This window comes from Vicugna pacos, chromosome 11 (assembly GCF_048564905.1).
Source record: "Vicugna pacos chromosome 11, VicPac4, whole genome shotgun sequence".
In the NCBI taxonomy this organism is placed as follows: domain Eukaryota; kingdom Metazoa; phylum Chordata; class Mammalia; order Artiodactyla; family Camelidae; genus Vicugna; species Vicugna pacos.
This window is the reverse complement of record NC_132997.1, coordinates 37,239,264-37,261,817: the sequence shown is the minus strand read 5'-3', so window position 1 is coordinate 37,261,817 and position 22,554 is coordinate 37,239,264. Positions and strand designations below refer to the sequence as shown.

The 22,554-nt window shown below is 35.3% G+C and overlaps 1 protein-coding gene across 3 annotated transcripts in view; it reads right to left on the bottom strand.

Moving 5' to 3' along the window:
• PARG (poly(ADP-ribose) glycohydrolase) overlaps positions 1–22,554 on the bottom strand; it is a 109,310-nt gene that overhangs the window by 72,813 nt on the left and 13,943 nt on the right. For all 3 annotated transcript variants that reach the window (XM_015249387.3, XM_015249386.3, XM_006216083.4), the window contains exons 5-7: positions 20,901–21,023; positions 20,692–20,775; positions 16,536–16,610 (exon numbers count right to left, since the gene is read on the bottom strand). In XM_015249387.3, coding sequence (XP_015104873.1) covers positions 16,536–16,610; positions 20,692–20,775; positions 20,901–21,023 — 282 coding nt within the window. The remainder of the gene's footprint in view (positions 1–16,535; positions 16,611–20,691; positions 20,776–20,900; positions 21,024–22,554) is intronic.

Genomic DNA, 22,554 nt, shown 5'->3' with positions numbered 1-22,554 from the left:
TCCCCCTGTAAAGCCTTCCCTGACTTTCTTAATTGCTCCTTCCTCTGTGACTCCATAGTCACAGGCACATATCAGTGGTCCATACTTATTACGGTTTATTATAATTATTTACTTACATGTTTTTCTCCTCTCCTTCTTTACTCTATGACACTGCAAAAGCCAGGATTGTATTTTATACATCCTGTTTTCTAGTACCAAGTGTAAAATTTAGTACTCATTACTACTTGCTGAACAGAGTTGATGAAAATTTAAAAATTACATTTTATCCTGAAAGTAGCCCTGCAATAGAGAAAGCATATAAGGATATGTGGAGAAACTAAAGCACAGAGAAAGTAAAGCCAATTTCCCACATTTAAGCTTAGTGGCATACATTGGAACTAGGTGCCAGGACTTTTCTTCCTGGGTTCGCAAGGAAAGGTATTTTAGAGAACGGAGCAATTGGCCAAGAAACTGGAATGGAAGACTACAGTTACAGGCCCAGATCCACATTTTCTCTTTGTAGAAAAATCTCCAAATTCTTTAATTCCTTATCATAATAAGGATAATTCTAACTCTGTTTAACTTACAGAGCTATGAAGGCTCAGATTTAACAATGTTTTATGAATTCTAAACCTCATATATAAATGGAAAGTATTATTACCTAATGGGCCAGTAATTCATGACCTTTCTGGAGCCTCCTCCCTTTTTCAACACCCCCACATCAATTAACTGCCAAGCCCTACTGATTGATCCAGCAGGGCCTCACATATTTATTACCTCCTAATCACCACTAAAATACCCTGACTCAGCCCCTCATCCAGTCTCACCAAGATCACTGGGATAATCTAACTGCTGCCCTGCTGCTAGCCCACCTTCTGTTTCTGCCCAAGTACACCCTGGTGTGTCCCTGTTCCACCTGAAAGCTTTCAATAGCCTTTCCTTGCTTGCCTTTTCAGTACAGTGCAAACTCCCTGAATTAATAATCAAGCTATCTGGCCCTAGATGCTGGTCTAGTCTCATTTAGCATACACACACATTCCCTCTCTCTCTCCCAAACAACCGCCTATGCATTTTACATACGAGACATTTCAGCAATTTACTCTTCTCTAGCAACTGCCTGGGCTTCCACAAATGCAATCTGTGCTATGCCTGGAATTTCTTTCCTCCTCTACTCTAAAACTTGCCTAACCTTTTAATGTCTTACTCAAGCAACACACTGCTTCAAATTCTAGCCAAGTTGACTCACCAGCTAGAAGGTAACTCTCCCTCTTGTAATTTATCTGTATGTTTTTTCACAAGACACTTAAGACTTCTTGCTTTATGTTGTAGTTATTTATGGACATGCGTTCTAGGGCTTTACTTGAAGTTCCTTTCATACATGATTTATATCGACTCACTATGCCAGAACATATTCATATGTAATGTTCGCACTAAAAATATTTGTTCAGCTAACTGACACTTCCTGTCACAGCTAGGTAATTTTAAAAAGCACATGCTCTTCCTTCTCCCTACTGCCTATCAGAATCTCCACTGCTTAGCACAAATACCAGAGTTTTTGTTTTTGTTTTTTAAAGAAAAGTAAGTTAAGCTGCATATAGACTGAGCTTTCTATAATATACCTAAAAAACTTACTGGAGCTACCTCCAGAGCTTCGCATGTCTGAGAGACAGGTTCATATTTCAAAAATTAAAAAGAGCCTAAATCAGAATTATTAAGATCTCCAGATTCACCTTTTCTTCAGGTATGTTTTTAGACTACAGAAATTAAACATCAGAGGGAAAAAAATAATTATAGCACTAATTATGTAAGGGTGAAAAAATCAACTGGAGAAGGTGAATGTTTCTAACATTTACTTGTGCACGATTCAGGCTGACACTTTGAAGAGCAGAATGTGACAGCTTACAAGAAAACAAACTCACTCATTCCCCTTAATTTCTGAAAGCTCATGCAAGTCTGACAGGCCAACCACAGGGTGATCTCTCATGTGTATCACCCATGACAATTATGGCTTCTATAAAAATGATCTCCATATTTTAATAAAGTCCAATTGGTTTTCAGGAAAAGAGTCTAATATTTTCATATTTAAGCAGGCACATTTCACAAATTAGTGAGCTGTTTTGTGGACCTAAGTAAGACTGTCCAAAAATTTTATCTTATAGAAACAAAAGAGATACAAAATGAATATAGTGGCGGAGGGCAAGGCTATACGAAAGGCTGAGTGCTAACAGGGGTCAGCAGTGGTGACACAGGGAAAAGGGCTGTGCTGAGAAGCCACCCTGTCTCTGTACCATTATTCAGTTTGGTTTTCCTCTTTAAACAGCTATTAAGAGCTTCCTAAGGAATTTTCAAAATGCTATGACTCAAATCTGAGAAGCACTGATAAAAATCACAGCTCATTATGAGCACTTGAAATGATTTGTTTTAAGGATAATACCAAAGAGCCTTTAAAGTATTTGTCTTGTAACTTACACTGGAAATAATCTGTATTTGTCATTAAATTAATTTGACAGTTGTTTAATATGGGCTGCTACAGACATATTTTTTCCTCCCCATCAATGGTTGCCAGCAGGACAAAAAGAGTGCTAAGTATTAAAATCTCCTTTTATTCTTAATCTCCAACCCCATTGCCAAACTCCTATTAGCCAGTAAAGGGAAGAAGAGGAAGTGAGGAATGAAGTGAGAAAGAGCCCTCCTGCTGGTCCTCATCACCACTCCATTTTCAATCTCTCCCAACTGCTGTTCTGTTTCTCAGGACAGAACTCTGCACGAATTTCTCACTTCAGGAAACATGTCATCAGTGGCTTAAAATTCATGGGCGTTTGTAGGTGGCTATGGAAATTTCACCATCATGTACTCCAAAACCCAAATAATTAACAACTAATCTGGGAATACAATCAATTTAGGAAGAACACCTTTCATCCAGTTCTTGAAACAAAATTTGCCTCTAATCAAAAACAGTCACACTATTTCCTACACAAATTTCATTAGATTAAACATGAGGAATAACATTGTGTGGGTTTATGAAACATGAAGGAAGCTCTTCTCTAAACAGTATTTACTGATAATCGCTATCTTTTCTGATGCTAATAATAAAACGCACAAAGTATTCTTGCCTTAGAAAGGACAAAATGTAACACAACCTCATTATCCTCTGTCTCCAAAGAAAAATTTACTTCTCAATACTGTAATAGTAAATGATTATTCTTTAGGGAATAATCCCAGACTGGCACAAGATGCTCTGATAGGTCTTTCTCATCTCTCACTTCTATTACTGTATAACTTCATGGCTATATCCATCAATCACTTTAGCAAACATCACCGAACTGCAATGCTATTACACACAAGCCAACAGATATTTTCAATACCATATAGTCACACTATTATCCATCTTCTATAGACAGGCTCTCAAACTCCACATGACAAGATTTCAGAGAAATAGCTAATGGTTAATGTAAGATTTCTAGTCCTAGAAGTAAAATGGACTTAATTTGTCTAAGAAAAATAAGCGAACAATAACTTCATTCTTTTGCTATAGTTAATAGTTTTAAATTTTATGAGAATATTTTTGAACTATAAGAAATACTTTAAAATGACTTATTTTTACTTTTAACTAATTTTTAAGACAGTTCAATGACAGCTTCTCACACTCACACCACTAGGAAAATAATTTGTCACACCAATCAAGTAATGTACATACATACATATTGTAATGTTTAATTCTTGAATTATCCAGTATGAATTAATAATCAATATTCTAGTTCAAACTTCACTCTCACCAATAAGGATGAAACTAACATAATTTTTCCCAAAAGGTTCAAGGGCACCCCCTGGTGGAAGGCTTTTTAGAGGAAAACAACACAAATGCATTTAGTAGTTAAAACAAATGCCATTCCAACGAAAATATCTTTTTAAAAAATTGACCAAGTTCTACCCGGCAACTCAATTATTTCAGGTAATATCCAATCTAGAAAAAATTCAAAATATGATCAAAGAATGCTGAAGTTCCCTGTGAGGAGATCTGAGCAGCAGGAGCTTCCAGGTAGCTGGATTAGCAAGATGTCAGTTTGCAGAAGAAACTTTATAGATAATCTAGTTCAGTGTAGAACAGAACTTTCTGTGCTGTCCAAGACAGCAGCCACAGCCACATGTGTTGATTGAGAATTCGAAATGCAGCCAGTGTGACTGAGCAACTGCATTTCAAATTTTACTTCATTCTAGTTAATTTCCATTTAAATTGCATATATGGCTATTGGCTATTGTTTGCACAACACAGATCCAGTTCTACTTGTTCCTTCACTCCAATGAAATAGACACGAGAGCAATCCAAGGAAGAGTCAGCGGTTTCTAGACATATGTACAGCTGATAATGCAAATGCATATAACTAAACCTGCACCTTTTTGTTTGGGGATTTTTAAAGACACTGAATTTTATTCCACCCCATTGGGCTATTTCTGGTAACTGCAATTCAGTTGAAAATAGATGAATTTGAAAATGGTCAAATATTCCTTTTGAAATAAGTTCTGGCTTTGTAGCCTATATAAAATGGAAGACATGTGACAAATGGTATAGCATTTAGCTACATCAAATGCGACAGATTACAAACTCAGGCTCGATCTATCATCTGGGACATTCATTCTTTTCTTAACATGTAGAGAATAAAAAGGTAAATGGGCCCCTGAACTGTGGATTAGCTGAGCTCAGGAGTCCAGAAAGAGAACAGCTCAACAGGTCCAGACTCCACTTTATCCTCAAGTTAGTTACATGTATTGTTAGTATGATGAAATTTAGTTCCAGCGTATATTGAGTATCCACTTTGCAAGGACATCACATTGAGCACTGTGAGGAATAAACACAAGGGTAAATAATGCAAGGTCTCTGTCCTCTAGAACCTTACTACTTCATAGGGTAAAAATGGCATATAAACAGTCATAATGGTTTATGTGTACATACCTCACCTTTCCTACCAACTTCCAATCCCAACCGGTCGACTATCACTTTACACAAATGATTCCTAAATCTTTCAGTGAGAGACTGTGGCTTAAGACCCACATTCTGCGTGCTGATCTACTCTCCTTAAATATCCTGAAGTCAGTTCAAGAAACATTTACTGAGCACCAGCCATAAACTAGAAAACAGTAAGATGCCCTGGAGAAGTTCAGGATCCTGAAGGATGCATATGTTTTATAGACAGATCATGCCTTACGTGGTGAGTGCATGCAGGTACACACAGGTCCTACTGTGAGCACAGAGAGGAGTTCTTAGTAGAGGCTGGGAGGACAGAAAAGAGTTCTCAGAGGAGCTAAAGGCTGAGCTGGAGGGGGAGGGTATATAGCACAGTGACTATACAGAGCGCCTGCTTAGCATGCGTGAGGTCCTGGGTTCAATCCCCAATACCTCCATTAAAAAATACATACATATGTACATACATACATACATACATAAACACACACTTCAAAAAAAAGACTGAAAAGACTGAGCTAGGAGCAAGCCAACAGCATGCAGACAACCATAAGCAATTCAGAGTCATTAGAATATCAGATTTGGAACAGGGAAGTGGCAAGAAATGATGATGGAGAAATGAGCAGAGACAAGGTCATGTAATACCATAAATATCACCCAACAGAACTGAAAATAGATGAGGTGCCACACAGGATTTGAAGATGTATGCTTCAGATAGCTTACTGTGTGTAAGCAGCATGAAGGATGGATTTGAAGGGAGCACCACTGAACATGGGGGCCAGCTGGATGACTGCGGTAATATACCATCTGGGTCATGATGACAGCGTGGATTAGACAATTGTAATAGAAATAGAGGTGAGTCTCAAGAAGTGTTTAGGAAGTAATATTATTGTGTCTTAATATAAGAAGCTGACAGAGGGAAAGGTATAGCTCAAGTGGTAGAGCACATGCTTAACATGCACAAGGTCCTGGGTTCAACCCCCAGTAACTCCTCTAAAAATAAATAAATGAATAAACCTAATTACCGCCCCCACACAAAAGAAACAGAAAACCTTAAAAAAAATACTAATAAATATCACATCTAGCCCCATTTCCTCATTTTGCTTGTAAAAAAAATACCACTACCACCCTTCAAAAAATAAGAAGGAAGTAGACCCAAAAAGGTACAAAGACTGTCAAAGGTTCAGCAGATCAGGGGCCAGCACCCAACCCTAAGTAGAAAAGAAAAAGAGAAAGAGAAAGAAAAGAAAAAGAAAGAAAAGAAAGAAGCTGACAGAGAGAAGGATCTGAAGATAAAGATCTGAGTGTGCCCGGCTTCAAGTGGTATTTAACACTCTCAATACTCTGTTAAGCAATAGGGACGTAACAAAGAACAAATACAGCCTCCTTCAAGGAAGAATATAAGAGATGGACAAGTAAAAAGTCAATAACAGGAGTGACAGCTATGCTGAACACTACAAGACAAGCAAGCGTTAACCAGGCATCAGGGGAAGAAGGATGTGGCCAGACAAGATACGGCGACATATGTCTCCTAAAGTATAATTCTGCTTTTGCACATGCTGAGTTTGAGGAGTGGAATGAGACTAGCTTTTCCCTTGAATAACAAGAAAAAAATGAATGAATAATTCCGAAAACCTAAAATGAAGGAAATGGAAGAATCTACCTTTTAGATGGTCTCAAATCCCTTGATGAGGTGTGAAGTAGGAGCAGGTGGATAGTAGAGCATGGGTGAAGATTAGATAAGCAATGAAAAGGTTTAGAACCATAGAGTAATGAGGAAATACATAAAAGATGGTATAAAGAACCAAAGGCCAAGTTCAGATTCAATAATATGAACTCTCCATAAGGCCTGTTAGTGGGGAAGGTATAGCTCAAACGGTAGAGTGCATGCTTAGCACGCACAAGGTCTTGGGTTCAATCCCACTACCTCTTCCAAATATAAATAAATAAATAAACCTAATTACCTCCCCCTCATAAAAACAAACAAAAAAAGCATAAGGTCTATCAATAATATTTATGATTCATTTCCTACCTTCCTCCTTCCCCTCCTTGCTTTTTTTTTTTTTTAGTATTAGCCTCTATTAGTTAAGAGCAAATGAAACAGGGGGGACGGTACAGCTCAGTGGTAGAGTACATGCTCAGCATGCACGAGGTCCTGGGTTCAATTCCCAGTACCTCTGTTAAAAAAGAAAGAAAGAAACCTAATTACCTCCCCCTCAAAATAAATATATAAAATAAATTATACAAAAATAAAATAAAATAAATGTTCTAAAAAAATTTTTTTTTCTTAAAGAGCAAACAAAACAAGTAACTGGATGCTATCAGATTTGGAAACTAGCAGATACCAAAGGTCAAGGAGGAACTAGCTTAAAAAAGTAGACTACAGCTGACCCTTAGATAACGCAGGAGCTGTGGGCGCTAACCCTCCGCTCAGCCGAAAATCTACATATAATTCATACTTGGCCCTACGTATCCATGGTTCATCCCTACCCATGGTTCTGCACCTCTCCTTGAATAGTACATACCTGTCCCTCAACTTTTTACCTGGGCTTAAGGAGCTTTCCTACTGGCAGCTTTTCCTTCTCAAGTGGAACTTATTAAAATGAAGAGGAGGAGCTGTTTTTCACCTCAGTCTCCATTGCTAATTCCTTCGGATTCAACCAACAGTGGATCGTGCAATACTGTAGTATTTAGTACTGAAAAAAATCCATGTATAAGTGGACCCATGCAGTTTAAACCCATGTTGGTCAATGGTCAACTGTACAGATACTAGACTGGGCAGGAAAATATAGGAAGGCAGGGGTGAAGCAATAGATTACAACTGTTTTGTGGGGCATGTTCCATGAGAAATCATAAGCTGTTACACAGAAAAAGGTTATGTTTATAAATAAGTTAGGGGAAAATGTTTCGTTAAAGCAAGCTAAGCTGATCTCTTTACTGTACGATCCCTCAGAACTGTTCCCAGTAGGAGGACACCCTTTATTTAAAAATATTTGAACAACACACAATGCAAAATGTTTGCATCCCCTGGAAATTCACATGTTGAAACCTATTCCTCCAGTTTGGAGGTGGGGGGCCTTTGTGGGTTCTTAGATCACGAAGGGCGAAGCTCTCATAAATAGGATTAGTGCCCTTTATAAAAGAGATCTCAGAGAATGCCCTCGCTCCTTCTGCTCTGTGAAAACACAGCAGGAAGACAGCCATCTACGAATCAGGAAGCAGGACCTCACCAGACACTGAATCTGCCAACACCTTGATCTTGGACTTACCAGCCTCCAGAACTATGAGAAATAAATTTCTGTTGTTTATTGACCACCCAGTCTATTTTGTTAACAACAGCCTGAATGGATTACGATACATTGTTTATCTCTGAGCTGGGCTTCCCAGGGCTGAGGTAGATTAGACCAACAGCATGACTTGGGAGTTCATTTGAAAATACTTCACTTTGCTGGAAATTGTTCTTCTTGCAGAAAACATCTTTTTATAGTGCTTTTCATGTAATCAAAGAGCACCTGAGGCAACAAGGTACTATGCCACTCAGCTTACTAAAAACTTCTTTAACATTGTAAAGAATAATTGCTCAGACACCAAAGAATCTGACTGCCCATCATTACCACAGCAACAAATCAAGGATAAGGACATTTCACAATTAGTACCAAAAGTAAAATATGGAGAAAACTCTTGGCTCAGTCCTCAGCAGATGCAGCCATCACGGAGCTATGGTACTAATGGTGTTCTGCTCCCTGCATCACCAGGACAATGGACCTACAACAGTCTTTACCACAGAGCTCATTGCTTATATAGGCTACTCATGGAAACAGTATATAAATTTGAAAAACATTTTTACATTATTTTTATTTCCTCTTATTATTTTTATCTTCAGATAATATATACTACAAAACTCCCTTCTACTGTTAAATATGAGTTCTTACACTTAGATAAAAGTGTTACTAGGAGCTTAACCAAAAGGAACACAGAATTTATTTTTAATAAGTAGGAGCATAAGATGAGTATAAGTAAAATAATCTAACAGGAATTATAAATCAAGGCATTGGGTCAAATTGTGTAGGAAAAACACACATAAACAAACCCACCTTCCCACCTCAGAGCTAGTTGACAGAGATATAAATCATGGGAGAGATCAGACCATGAAATTATCACCACTATTCCAAGAGAGTAGATTTCTCGATAATGAAATCAATGCCACAGCAACATTTACAAGTAATGGTTTCTAGAGCTATTTGAACCAAATGAGTAAGGCTGGAGTTACAGGGCATTAATGAAGTAGATTAATTTCATTATTAGAATTAGGAGGAATTCTACTAAATAAATGTTCACTTCTGGATGTCTTTAATTTCCATCCTCCCTGTTCTCCACACACATAAATATAACACTGTGCTTTACAAATACATAATAACAACTCTAATTTCATTAATGATCTAGTGCATGGAGGACTCAACTAAGATTGATTATCCATAATAACTCAGCACATTTATAAAGCAAGGTGACTAGTCCCAATTGGAGCAATTAATTCTACAAGATGTGCACTCTTTAAAACAGATCATGAATGAGACCAGTATATGCTCCAATCTAAAAGCATACATTAATCAAACCAGGGGTAGTTATTCATATTCCATACAAATCTAAAATTTAATATTTTGTTGACTCTGATTAGCTCTCTTTTGGCTCCTACAGTTCTCATGAATTAGATCAAGTCAAGCTGTAGAACAATGCAGACCTTATTGATTCTAGAGACTGTGAGTCACTGAGGGAAGAAGTCCAAAAAGGTTAAATTTCCACTGAACTCCAAATCAGAGGTTCGAAAGCTAGAGGGATAAAGACATTAGCTGTAGTCTTGTGAAACATTCAAGGCTGCTTTCATTTGATTAGGAATTTGCTACAGGCTCTTTATGACAAATATAACAAGGACACTTTAAATCATCTTTTAAGCTTTGAAGAAAGATCCAAAAAATAGATTAGCTATGAAGAACTCCATTTGGAATTGGAAGCTAAGAAGTGATGTGTTTCTATACATTCAGAATTTTATTTCTGTATTACCAAAAAAAAAAAAAGGCTATTGTGAAAGGCCACAATTTTTACTGATTATTGGTTAAAGAAATTTATTCTGATTTGAAACAGTGTAACAACCTGTTGTCTTATCTCTAATTTTCCGAAACTAGTCTAAAAAACACTAATGTTCCATGAAATGTTTATAGAGGTGGGGGGTGGGGTGGGTGGAGGGAGAAAAAAGAAAAAAAATTCCTCTAATATTTTTGTCCCAAAATTTTTTGTATACAAAAAGTACAAAGTACATTTGACACAGTTATTATTAAATAAGTTGCCCATAATGGTATGACACACACTAGAAGGCCAGGAAGTCCAAATGACACCACTTATGTATAATGCCTGAGTGATGCATAAACATGTAACTATTGTGTTTTATGTTATCTAATGACAGGTGATTTATGCTGATTTTTGCCTAATAATTTCAGTATATTATATATTGATTTTTTATCCCATAATAAAGATATGACTCAAAATTTAATTTCTTCTAGCCACTACTCTATATATGTGAGGTGACTTTTGGTAATCCATTTTAAAACAAGCTTATGTTTGTTTTCTCTGAGTTTCTATTGTTGATCTGTCAAAAATGATAATATTTAAGGTTTCTGATGGTTATATGAGTTTAAAAATGTAATTTTAGTTAAACATGGGTATAAGAGTACACACCAATTTTAAGGACAATGAATTCTAACGTACCTGTTTTTGAAATTTAAAACTACACATAGAGAACTCTGAAGGAAAAGATGACTTAGGCACAATAATCTGCTCCACGTAGTATGCATCCTTCAAAAACTCAGTATGACCCCCCATCTACCTTTTAAAATTAAGTAACACATAAACAAGATTGCAAGTTCTTCACTGATAGATTCATACACCCTCATGTATAGGGAAAGAGACTTTACACAGCCTTTCTGACAAGTCATAGGACACCAGCAGACAGGACAACACATACTCAATATTTTAATAATTATAGCAAAGGAAAAGATGCACCATTACTAAGTTTCATTAAAGAATTTATTGTGTATATATGACTTGAGGTATAGACTTCATGCTGTATTTATTTTAAAAAAATTGCAGCTTCCAAACAGGAATATATTACTAGGCTAAACACAGCAACAAAACCTTTCAACTTTAAGGTCTAAATTTTTCCACTTAAAATTTTTTAAATGTCCTCTCACTCCTGTATTCCTACCTCTCACTCTCTACTTTTAGCAGCCACAGATGTAAACAAACAAACAAACAAAACCCTCATTTTGTTATTTACAGCAGCCTTTATGGATAAACTAACAGAAGTAAGGAAACAAGAGGCCTATTCATTCTTATCTTTTCTATTCCAGACATAAAACTAAACATGGAAAGGAAGATGAAACAGTCACTAAAAACTTAGGTTTCCTTTCAACAACTAACCCATTTGCTGAAAAAGTTTGCTATACAAATCAAACTTAGAATTTAAAGCTCTTTATATTGACATTTACATTTATTGTGAAATATGTATTCAAAAAGTACACAAAATACATATGCCTGGCCTAATGAATAATTATAAGGCAAACATCCATTTTTTAACTACCATTCAGGTCCAGAAACAGAAGCCAGGATCACAGAAACAGAAGTAACCTCTCTTAAACACACCCCACCCCCCAACCCCTCTTCAATCACTATGGCCTTAATGTGCCATGTAAATTTCACAGGTTAATTCACTGAGAATGAAAAGAAATAGTGTCACAGGTGTTAAAAGATGGAAGTATCTGAAATTCCTCTAAAATGCATTAATAGAGAACTTTTCCTAATATATAGAACATTTTGTTAAACTTTCCTGTGAAAAATGCCAGCAAGAATTATATCGATCCATTCAGAATACAAATTACAGAAGTGTTTGAATTTAATTTTGTGGAACACCACACAGGAGGGCCATAAAACACAGATTATTTGTTCCTAGCACTTCCAACAGCTGGCAGAGAGGAAGACCAATACTAGCACTCGAGATGCAAAAAAACACTAAATAATGACCATTTCGACGCAGCAGCACCTACATATTTAACTATTTTAACTATAAATTACAAAATAACAGATTGATCTCTGTGATCTTAGCTGGGCTCTGACAAAATTAAAAAAAGCTTAGGCAATGCTCCTCACTTCCATCCTAAATAAGGATGCTCACATAGCAGGATTAGCAGGATTAGCAGGATTCTGGGTCTCTTACCTCTTGCACTAGCTACTAGGATTTAGGTAATAACTATAACATGGAATCACATAAATGACTGTTGATATTAACACCTCCTGTTCTAAGCAGGCATGGGTTACAAAATTCATCCATCACTCACAGAATTAGCCAAAGCAAGGTTTTACGGAGAAAAACATTGATAGCCCAAAATAAACTTAACTGTAAAATCTTAAAATTGATATGCTGTTAAATTTAAATTTCATTTTTTTCCTTAGCAAAGCAAGCCACTCAGAGTTGGGTGTAACATTAAAGTAAAGACTTTTCAAATACTGCTAATAAGTAACATTTAAGAACCCTGTTTTAAAGAAGGACTTACTCCAAAATGTGGACATAGATAATGGCAAGCAAACACAATTCATTTATAATTTAAAACCTAGCCAAACAACTGTTTCCCTTGCACTAAAGATCTCCTTTTCCTCCTCCAGTACCACCCATATATTTGTCTAAAACTTACTTCTCACTAACCCCTGCAATCGTGGGCAACAATATCCCTGTGGGCTGTTATGTGGTAAAGTTCTATATTAGTATCTTCGAAGATGTGAAACAGAAAAACACACAACTGTATTAAACACCCAAGGTCTACCGCTAAGTACATTGACAATGACAGAATAACAAACAGTCATAGGGAAGAACGCCCTTAAACCTCTAGACATGCTTTACACAAAGAGATTTCCTTAAATCTCTAACCCTGGAATGGCTGAGCAAATGATATATCTATTTGATGGAATATTATGCAACCATTAAAACTAAAAATTATAAAGCTATGTAACATAGCTTTTATAATATATCATAAAATACTTTAAATATACTTCTTTATCTAGCTGTAACTATAAATATATATGTAAAGAGACAAAAAACTTGAAAAAATAATAAGAAATAAATATGTGGTACAACTGTGAGAACTCCTCCAACCCTCCATAAGTTCATAAAATAAATATAAATCAGAAGGTCAAAAATGCAATGACTCCGCTCCCCAGAGATCTGTAAAACTATCACCAGCACCTTGATAATCACCTCATATCTATGATCTACACTAAACACACCAAAACTTGCTATATATTACTTTTACAGGAATGTTTCTGGGCAAGGTCACCAGATAAAGGGGAAACAAGGTCCTGTCTGAGCAGACTGATTAAGAAGGGATGGGGGGGATGATTACCTCATAGCAAGGTGACAGAGGTATTTTAACCAATGGCATGTTTTACTGCCATCATAAGGTATCAAATTTAACATTACTTTTTACCAAAATTAACAACTGTATCCAGTTGAAGGCAAGAAAATTACAAAATGCAAATAGACCATCTATATGATATAACTTCAGTGACAAAGACGATTATATCAGTTTGGTCAACTTTTCACAGCATCAAAAATTACATGGTACATGACTTCAACAACTGCTAACATTTATGAGAACACATTTCTTTAGGTGTGTGAAAAAATGCAGTATATGGAGGATATGATATATACAGGAGGAAAATGATCTCAAACTTTGAAAGCAAGTAATTTCAAATTTATCATTTATATTATAAATTTCACTTTATTAGTAAAATTACCTATTCAGAGTCTGAAAAGCAATGTCATTCAAATTGGAGAACTCTCATATCCCAAAGTGATACCAGTCTAGTTGCCAAAAAATGACTTTATCCTAACCAAAATTTGCTTTTTCCAAGAGGCTTGAATATCTTACAGGCATACTTTCTTAGGCAACAAATTTAACAGACAGATGAAACCCTGACTCTGCAGAAGACACTGAACAGATTGCTTTATGTATTATCACTTAGAAAGTGAATACACTGAGGAGGCCATGGTGATGCAGGACTCCCACACACTGGCGAAAACTGGCACAACCTTCCAGGGAGGTAAACTGGTGATTTGTGTCAAAGGTCTTAAGACCAATACACTTTTTGAACCAGTAATTATAGTCCTAGGAATCTATTCTTGAGGAAATAATCAATGACACAAAATATTCAGGCACTAATATGTTCATTATAAAATAGTAACATTCTAAAAAATCCACATTCAATATGTATAGGTGGATAGAATCACATTTCTTTTAAATGTTAAGAGTGATTGCTTCTGGGTAGCAAAATCACGAGTAATTTTTATTGTCTGACTTCTGGCATTGTCCCAAGTTTTCTGCAATTCAGATATGTTAACGACTGAAAAAACTTCAAAGAGGCAAAGCAAACTTTCCAGAGGAAACAAGGTAACAACATATCTGATTATCATTACAGATTTTTAAAGTGATTTCAGTTATACTGGTTAGCTAGATCCTTAAAACACATCATTAAGCTGGATGAAGTGGTTATTTTGTCAATTATCAAACGAGGAAATTGACACTGAGGTCATGCGGCTTAACTAAAGTTACACAGAGTTGAGGCTAAGAACCCATGATTCTCATTTCTAATTCTATGCTCTTTTCTACACCAGTGGTTCTCAAAGCCTGGGCCCTGAACCAAGCACACCTAGGAACTTGGTAGAAATGCTAAGTCTCTGGCCTTATCCCAAACCCACTGAATCAGAAACTTGGAGAGGATGATGGGCAGCAACCTGTTTTAATAAGCCCTCCAGGGTTCAGATACACAATATATCTGAGTGCCACTGCTTATGTGATGTTGCCTCTCTGACACTTTGTCAAATAGTCAAAACACTTCTGGAAGAAAGGGAGTGGTGGTATTTATTTATATACTTTCACACTTTCAGGCTCTTCCTTATTTGTAATCCAAATAAGGATTCACAATAATCTTAATTGAGTCCTAATCTTGAGTCCTTAGAATGTAATTAAACACCCGATCTTTCTCTTGGATTACCACTAGCAGTCCTAGAGTGCAGACAGATCTTCAGTACTCTCAAGTTATAGGATATGAGCTAACAAGAACACTGGAACAACACAAGCTAAAAATGATCAGATAAGGAAGAGTCTGTTAGATTTAGATTTGTGTGCATGGACAGGGAGTGAGAGAAGGAATCAGAAATGTAATTTTTTAACTCAAAGCATTACTCCTAGATAATATTCTTCTGACCTCGGTCACCATGAAAACCGGTATGACAACCTGATCTGCTGAAATCCAGCCCATCACTACTTACAGAGCACTCCCAATAAGGAAAGCATTATACAGATGCTCCAGGAAACACAAAGCTAAGAAAGACATAGTCTGGGCCCCAAGAAACTTTCAACGTACAAAAAAAAGTCAACATTTCATCAAGAATAAAGCAAGGCAAAGAGCGGGAGTGCTGCAAGATAAATTTAAAAATTTGTCATGGAAATTAAAAAAATTTTGAATTTTTTCAAAGTCATTTTGGTGGGAGCAGACACGAAAATGTGAATCTGGATAGAGAAAACTGGAGGAAGGGGACATATCAGTCTCTTATTACTGAAAAAATATGCAGCAAGTAGGAGGGGAGGATGTGTGAAGAGGGAAATTATCCTGTGATTGCAGGCAATAGTGGGAAGAACACTGACTGGGTTACATCGTCCTGCCAGGGACAAACTATGTCACTTTGGCCCAAAAAGTTCATTTCTAAATCAGAACTACTCATTTACAATAGGTATAATAATTATCATATTATATATCTCTCAGAGCTATTTATCTTTAAAAAAAAAAAAAGACCAGAGAGGGAAAGGCCCCAATAAAAAAATAAAGCACATGTTTATAGTTCAATAATTACTCTCTATTAGGTAAGTTAAAATTGTATAATACTGAAAATATTTCAATACAAAATGTTTCCATTTCAAAAAACTTTCAGTTTCTATTATCAGTAAATGAAGCATATATAATATGGGTAACTAAATCATGGACAGAAAAATCAAATTATAAAAATTTTTTAAAATAGATTGTATATGAAAGTATCTTTCTTTGGGGGAAACTTACTTATCTAGCAAAAGTATACTGGCAGTTTCTTCTAAAGAAACAATATCACATTTGGGAAAGCTTATATATACATTTATACATATATATATATATAAAAAGGTTACTACAGTATAATTGAGAACAGAATGAAACTGGATGCAACCTAGATGTTTGAGAATATGGGAACCATTAAATTCTCAAAATCTAGTCTTGAAATATTATGCAGCCATTTGACAATATTGAAAGTGGTACAAGACAATAGAAAATGCATATTATGAGAGAATAAAATAAATTTCAAAATTAGCTCCTAAAACATACATGTAAAATAATGGAAATATTTTTCACCAAAATAAAAGATGATAACTGCATTAGTGTGACATAATTATGGCTACTTTTCTCAAACTTTTCTATTAGAGTTGTCATACTAGTTTCATAATTAAAGAAATAAGCATATTTTTACCTTATCCCAGAAATCAACCAACGCTGTAAAGTCCCATTTCTTAGAATATGCCACATTGTATTTCAGAATAGCATCCTATGGAAAAAGCATAAATAAAACTTTATGATATAGTGAAGTGAATTATCTATGAATAGCCTGTCTCCTTTATGAACTACTTCTGGTATATTTCTTAATGTTGGAGAAGCTTCCTCTTACCATTAGCTATTCCACATCAGTAGCTGTGAACAAACAGAATGCATACTAATTTATTTCACTTAAGGAAAATGAGATTAGAAAGGCCAAGTAATAAGGAGGGAAAACATAATTACTCTAAAACATACATTCTAAACAAAGGTGATATAATTCAAGTGGAGAAAAACTGGGGATCTTGGAGATAAAAAAAATTAAATATTATGGTGATTTTTGGCCCTCAAAGGGGTCACACTATATATACAGATATATAGTGTATTAGTATTAAGATTTCATGAGAGTAAAGTAGGAAAAAAATATCTAAGAAGGCTCCCCGGGGAAGAGGGCAATAATGAAAAAAGATTGAGAAACACTGCCCTAAAGCATAACATGGTTTTTGTTCCTTTATTATCAGCTATCTTTATCTTTTTTTATCAGCTATCTTTATAAGCTACATGCAAATGATTACCTTTCCCCAGCAATTCATGTAAATTACTTTTCTTTGTAAAAAGTCAAACTACTGCGCCATCTATTGGTTGTAATGTTTAACTGAATAGGCAACACTATACCTGGCTATCAGATCAGGTACGCATAATACAATCCAGTAGTTACACAGAAAAACTGTTATTTACAATTATATTTTATCTCACCGTTTAAAATTTCCATTTTGATCATATTTTATAATATACATATTAAATTAATAAAGAAGTAAAACATAGAATTTATTAAAAACCATTTATAATCAGAATGCACACCCCCCAATAGCAAAAGTATACTGGCAATCTAAGTCTAAAAAACACTTGTGTTAGATTAGTACTATAAACTTTTCAAATCTCCTCATCATTGAAGAATTTTTTAAAAATTAACACTCTGCCAAAGAGCTTCCTGAAAAATATTTCATGCCACAGAAATGATCACCAAGCATCTAGGTTAAAAAATGAGCCAACAAGATGTGTATTATTTACTTGGAATCAGAAGATATCCAAATTCCTTCAAAAAGGAAGAAAAAAAGCATCAACCATAAAATAGCATAGCAAGAAAAAGCTTTTATTTTTCTCTTACAGCCTTAATACAAAATTTTCCATTAGGAAAGAAAAGATTTTAGGGACTTTTTTTTTCTGATCACTGGTATCTGATTTCAGAACCTCAGACAAAGTTTTAAATAGCAATGTGTATCAACAGATGAATGGACAAACAATGCATTTACTGGAATAAACTACTGATACACTCAACAACATGGATGAATCTCAAAAATCTCCATTCTAAGTGAAAGGAGCCAGACAGATTAGCATATATACTATATGATTCTGTTCACGTAAAATGTAAACTAATCTACAGTTTTTTAAAAAAGTAGATCAATAGTTCCCCAGGGTCAGTACAGAAAGAGGAAACTGACCGTAAAGGGGTAAGAAGAATCTTTAGCGGGTGACAGGAATGTTTTGTATCTTGATTGTACTGGGGGCTTCAAGGTATATGCAAATGTTAAACCTCATTAAATTACATTCTTTAAAAAGATGCACTTTTCTTATATGTAATTATTCCTCAAAGTTGATATAGAAAAACATTTTAAATAGCATGTACACTCTTATTCTTTCATGAGGTTTTATAATGAGCATTAACTCCTAGTATTTACTTTTACTTCAGGTCTCAGAATTAGTTCTCCTGTGAGGTCTCCTATCACTAGAAAAAAACTGAATGCTACTCTATATTCTTAGCTATCAACTACTGAGGTTTTGGCAGTTCATAATTCATAATAAGCACAATTAGATAAAGTACAAAGAAGTCTACTCTTTGCAAATTATCAGACACATTATTTATGGAAACATTACATTGTAAGTCAATTTTTGAGGACATTATTCTTTTTTTAAACTCTTTTTTTTTAATTGAAGTATGGTCAATTTCTGGTGTACAGCATAATAGTTCAGTTATACAGCTTTTTTAAACTTTTAACATTTCTAATCCCTCTTAACATCAAATGGCATAAAAACAGCGAAAAGATTATTATATTCAATAAGACAGATTTAATGTTTCCCCCTCCCTCTCATAGTGTTCTTTCAGGAAAGAAAACAATTACCATAAGCAGAGAGAAGAAAATTTCACTGGGTTACTTTCTTCTGTTGAATCTACCATAAAATAAACAAGAAAGATAGCACAGGGAAATGTATACAAGATTTTATGGTAGCTCACGGTGAAAAAGAATGCGACAATGAGTATATGTATATTTATGTATAACGGAAACATTGTGCTCTACACTGGAAATTGACACAACATTATAAACTGACTATAACTCAATAAAATAAAATTTTTTAAAAAATTAAAGCAATCACCCCTTCCTAAAGTAATCATGGCATATGAAGGAATTGCTAAAAGAGGTGAGCAGGAATATAATTCAGGACACTATGATTATTCTGCATTTGTGCTTAAAGAAAAAATATGAAAATTCTTCAATAATCCTGTTTATGAGACCATAAAGGCCCCAAGATAGGGTTCTTCAAATGGAGTTTGGATAGTATTCTTAGGTGGCCTGTCTTCTGTGTTTCTGAGTTTATGATTATGGTTTCAGAATGAATACAAAGGCCAAAAATAAAGCACTGTAGGAATAAAGGCTAGTACTTTAAATAGATAAAAACAGTGGAAAGATTGAGCCATCCTAAGATACACTGCAGTACAAGAATGTCAAATTCTAAAGAAGCTGAGCCAAAGTGGTCACTATTATATTTTTTTGCAAGCTAATGTTCTGCATACAGATCCCACCTTGGCCTCTACCAGCACCCACCAACTGTTTGTGATTAGTAAGAAAAGTAGTAAATACAAAATGAAGAATTTTTTCTTTATATAGTATTTTTTTTTAAGTTTCTCATCATACTATTTTGCAGGGTTAAAAAACTTCTGTACAAAAAAAGGAATATTGATTACAAATTGCTTTCACTGTGACAATGAACACAACTGAATGATGGTTCACAATGTTTAAAATGGAGAAAAAAAGTCAAACTGACATAGCTGGATACTATAAGCACAAAGAGTTTATATGTGGTTTTATGTTTGTACATATGTAATTAACATTATACTGAAAATAAGTAAACTATGGCAGACCCTGAGAATTTCTCCCATTTAAAAAGAGTACATTATGATATTGAGAAACACTGTCCCAAAGAAATGAAATTTTCAAAATATGTTATGGCACAACATACCAATGTTTTTCATGTTGAGAAAGAAAAAGAGCTCTAGAAAAGGTACAGAAAGTTTAAGAACAACTTGTTAAGTACAAATGGAAAAATATAAAACCTGAGAAACTGCACACAACAAACTCTCTCAGAAGTATAAAAAAATCTGTTATGGTTATAAAAATTTTACAAGTTTACATAAGACTATAGTGCAAAAAAATAAACATATATACTCAGCCATATTTTAAATATGAGGGAAAAAATCGAATGGCCTTACAGTCTTAAATGAAGTATTTTTTTAACCAAAAAACAAATTATTGCCAAAACATAAGATTAATAAATAAATTATGAAACTGCTAGAAGCTATATTAAGAGCAATAAAAAACAGAAATGCTTAATGTATACTTTAATCATTAGGAAACTCAGCTTCCCTTTGGGCAAATACTGCTGAAGTCATAATTCTTCCCTGATTTACTTTTAAAGACATTTCGGGAGCATAATTCTAAAACAAAAATAAAAGAGAAGCTAGGACTGAAGGAAATTGGATGGGGAATCAAGAAACAGAGGTCTTACTCCTGGTTCTCCAAATTGCACTGTGTGGCTCCAGGCAAGTCATTTACAACTCAATTCTTCAACTCATTTCCTAGTGATGGAGTGGAAACCAAGAAAGTCTCTAAAGAGAGTTCTTCAGGAAGCAGGCACTTAACATATAAATGATGCTGCTACCTGACTTTATTAAAGATCAAAAAATGTCTCTAAGGGAGGAGACCAGGGATCACCTCTAAGAATTACAGGTAAGAGACAAGAATAGCAAAAGAACCCACCTTCAGGTTTTGGGGTCGAGTGAATTTGTTGAGAAGTGCAGTCTGAATGAGCTCCCACCGGCTCCCTGCAGTTCGCTCACCATTCTTTAAGGAAAAGAAAAACATGAGGTAACTACTCGTAAGTTCTTTTACATCAGAGAATCAGAAGGAAATCAAGCAAGTAATAAAATATTTTTCAGAGACTAAAAGAATATTGGTTTTGTTCTTACCTCATCTTCCACAGGGTACAAGTTTTGTTCTGAACAAGGCATCTTAACATGCTTGTTGTCCCACAAATCTTTAAAATGCGTTGGGAAAGGTTTAGGAACTTCTCCTGCTCGCAAAAGATCTACCTGAAATACAGGTAAACAAGAAAACTGTAAGTGCATAAAAACTAGGTGTGCCCTCTACAAAATGATCCAAGGAAAACAGCCAAAGCAAATGCAGACCAGATCCTAGGCAAGAAATCTCCTAAGTCCTTTTCAGTTCTTCCCACTCCTTACCTCCAAGTAATCAGTTTCCAAGTCACCATGTCCTGGGTATTCTATCTTTATCCCACCTAGCCTCCTGGTTCTCATTCTTCCTTGCCTGAACTCCTGCCAACAGTCTTCTATCCCTTGCCCTAATTCCAACTGCTCCCAGACACATTCATCCCCCATAAAACCCTCTGCCCGACTTGGGAATAACATTATCTTTCTACAGTATTCCCAAGCTTCTAATCCTATAATGGCTCCCCTCTGCCTATATTTTGATTCTAAATGATGTTCCTAGTTCTCAACACCCTCTCTCACCCAAAATACTCTCTGGTTAAACATCTGTTCTGACCTTCAAGACTCAGTTCAATTTTCATTTCCTCTAAGAAGTCTTTAAAAACTTTCTAATAGGCAGTAAGCTTATTCCTTCTTGTTTTATTAAGATCATTATCATATTAAAACACACTTTTTTCCCCTTCATGCACTAGACTCTAAACTTCTTCAGAATAACTATATTAACTATGTATTTTGAGTATTTACAACAAGCTGACATGTAAGATGTGTAAGTGTACACATATGTACAGTTGACGCCTGAACAACATGGGTTTGAACTGCAGGGGTCCACTCACAGAAGGATTTTTTTTTCAATACATATGTACTACAGTACTACACAATCAGCAGCTGACTGAACCTGTAGATGGTGAAGCTTGGATATGGAGGGCCAACTGTACAGGTAAACTCAGATTTTTGACTGCCCGGAGGGTCAGCATCCCTAACCCTCGAGGTGTTCAAGGGTCAACTGTATATGTAAATACACATATACATATACATATATACACACACACACACACACACACACACACACACACTGCTTATAATAAACATTAGGTAAATGTTTAAGGACGAAGATATTTTTTTAATGTCCTAATCTGCACATTTCATATAAATGGAATCATACAATATGTGACCCTTTGTGTTTGGCTTCTCATTAACCGTAATGTTTTCATGGTTCATCCATGCTGTAGCATGAATGAGAACTTCACTGAAGATCATCAAATAATCGCAAAAATAAATACAAAATTTCAACTGTAAGACGCTATGAATGAGAGGTTCATAGTGTAATGAGAACCTTTCCAAACAACTTTAATTTATCTGGTGAGCTTAGGGAAGCTTCTTTGAGGAAGTAGCAATTGAGCTCAACTCCAAAGGATAAAAAGAAGTTAACTAGGAAAAGGTAGAAAGAAGATTGTTTCTTAAGAAGGGAACAGCTTATGGAATGAAAGACTGTCAAATAGACAGCTTCATAACATGTCTGCAACTCAAGAGAAATAAATTTGTAGGCCATCTATCCAGATGACCAGTAAAACCATCAGTACATGTAAGACTGTTCAGAGAAAGAGGGAGAAGATAA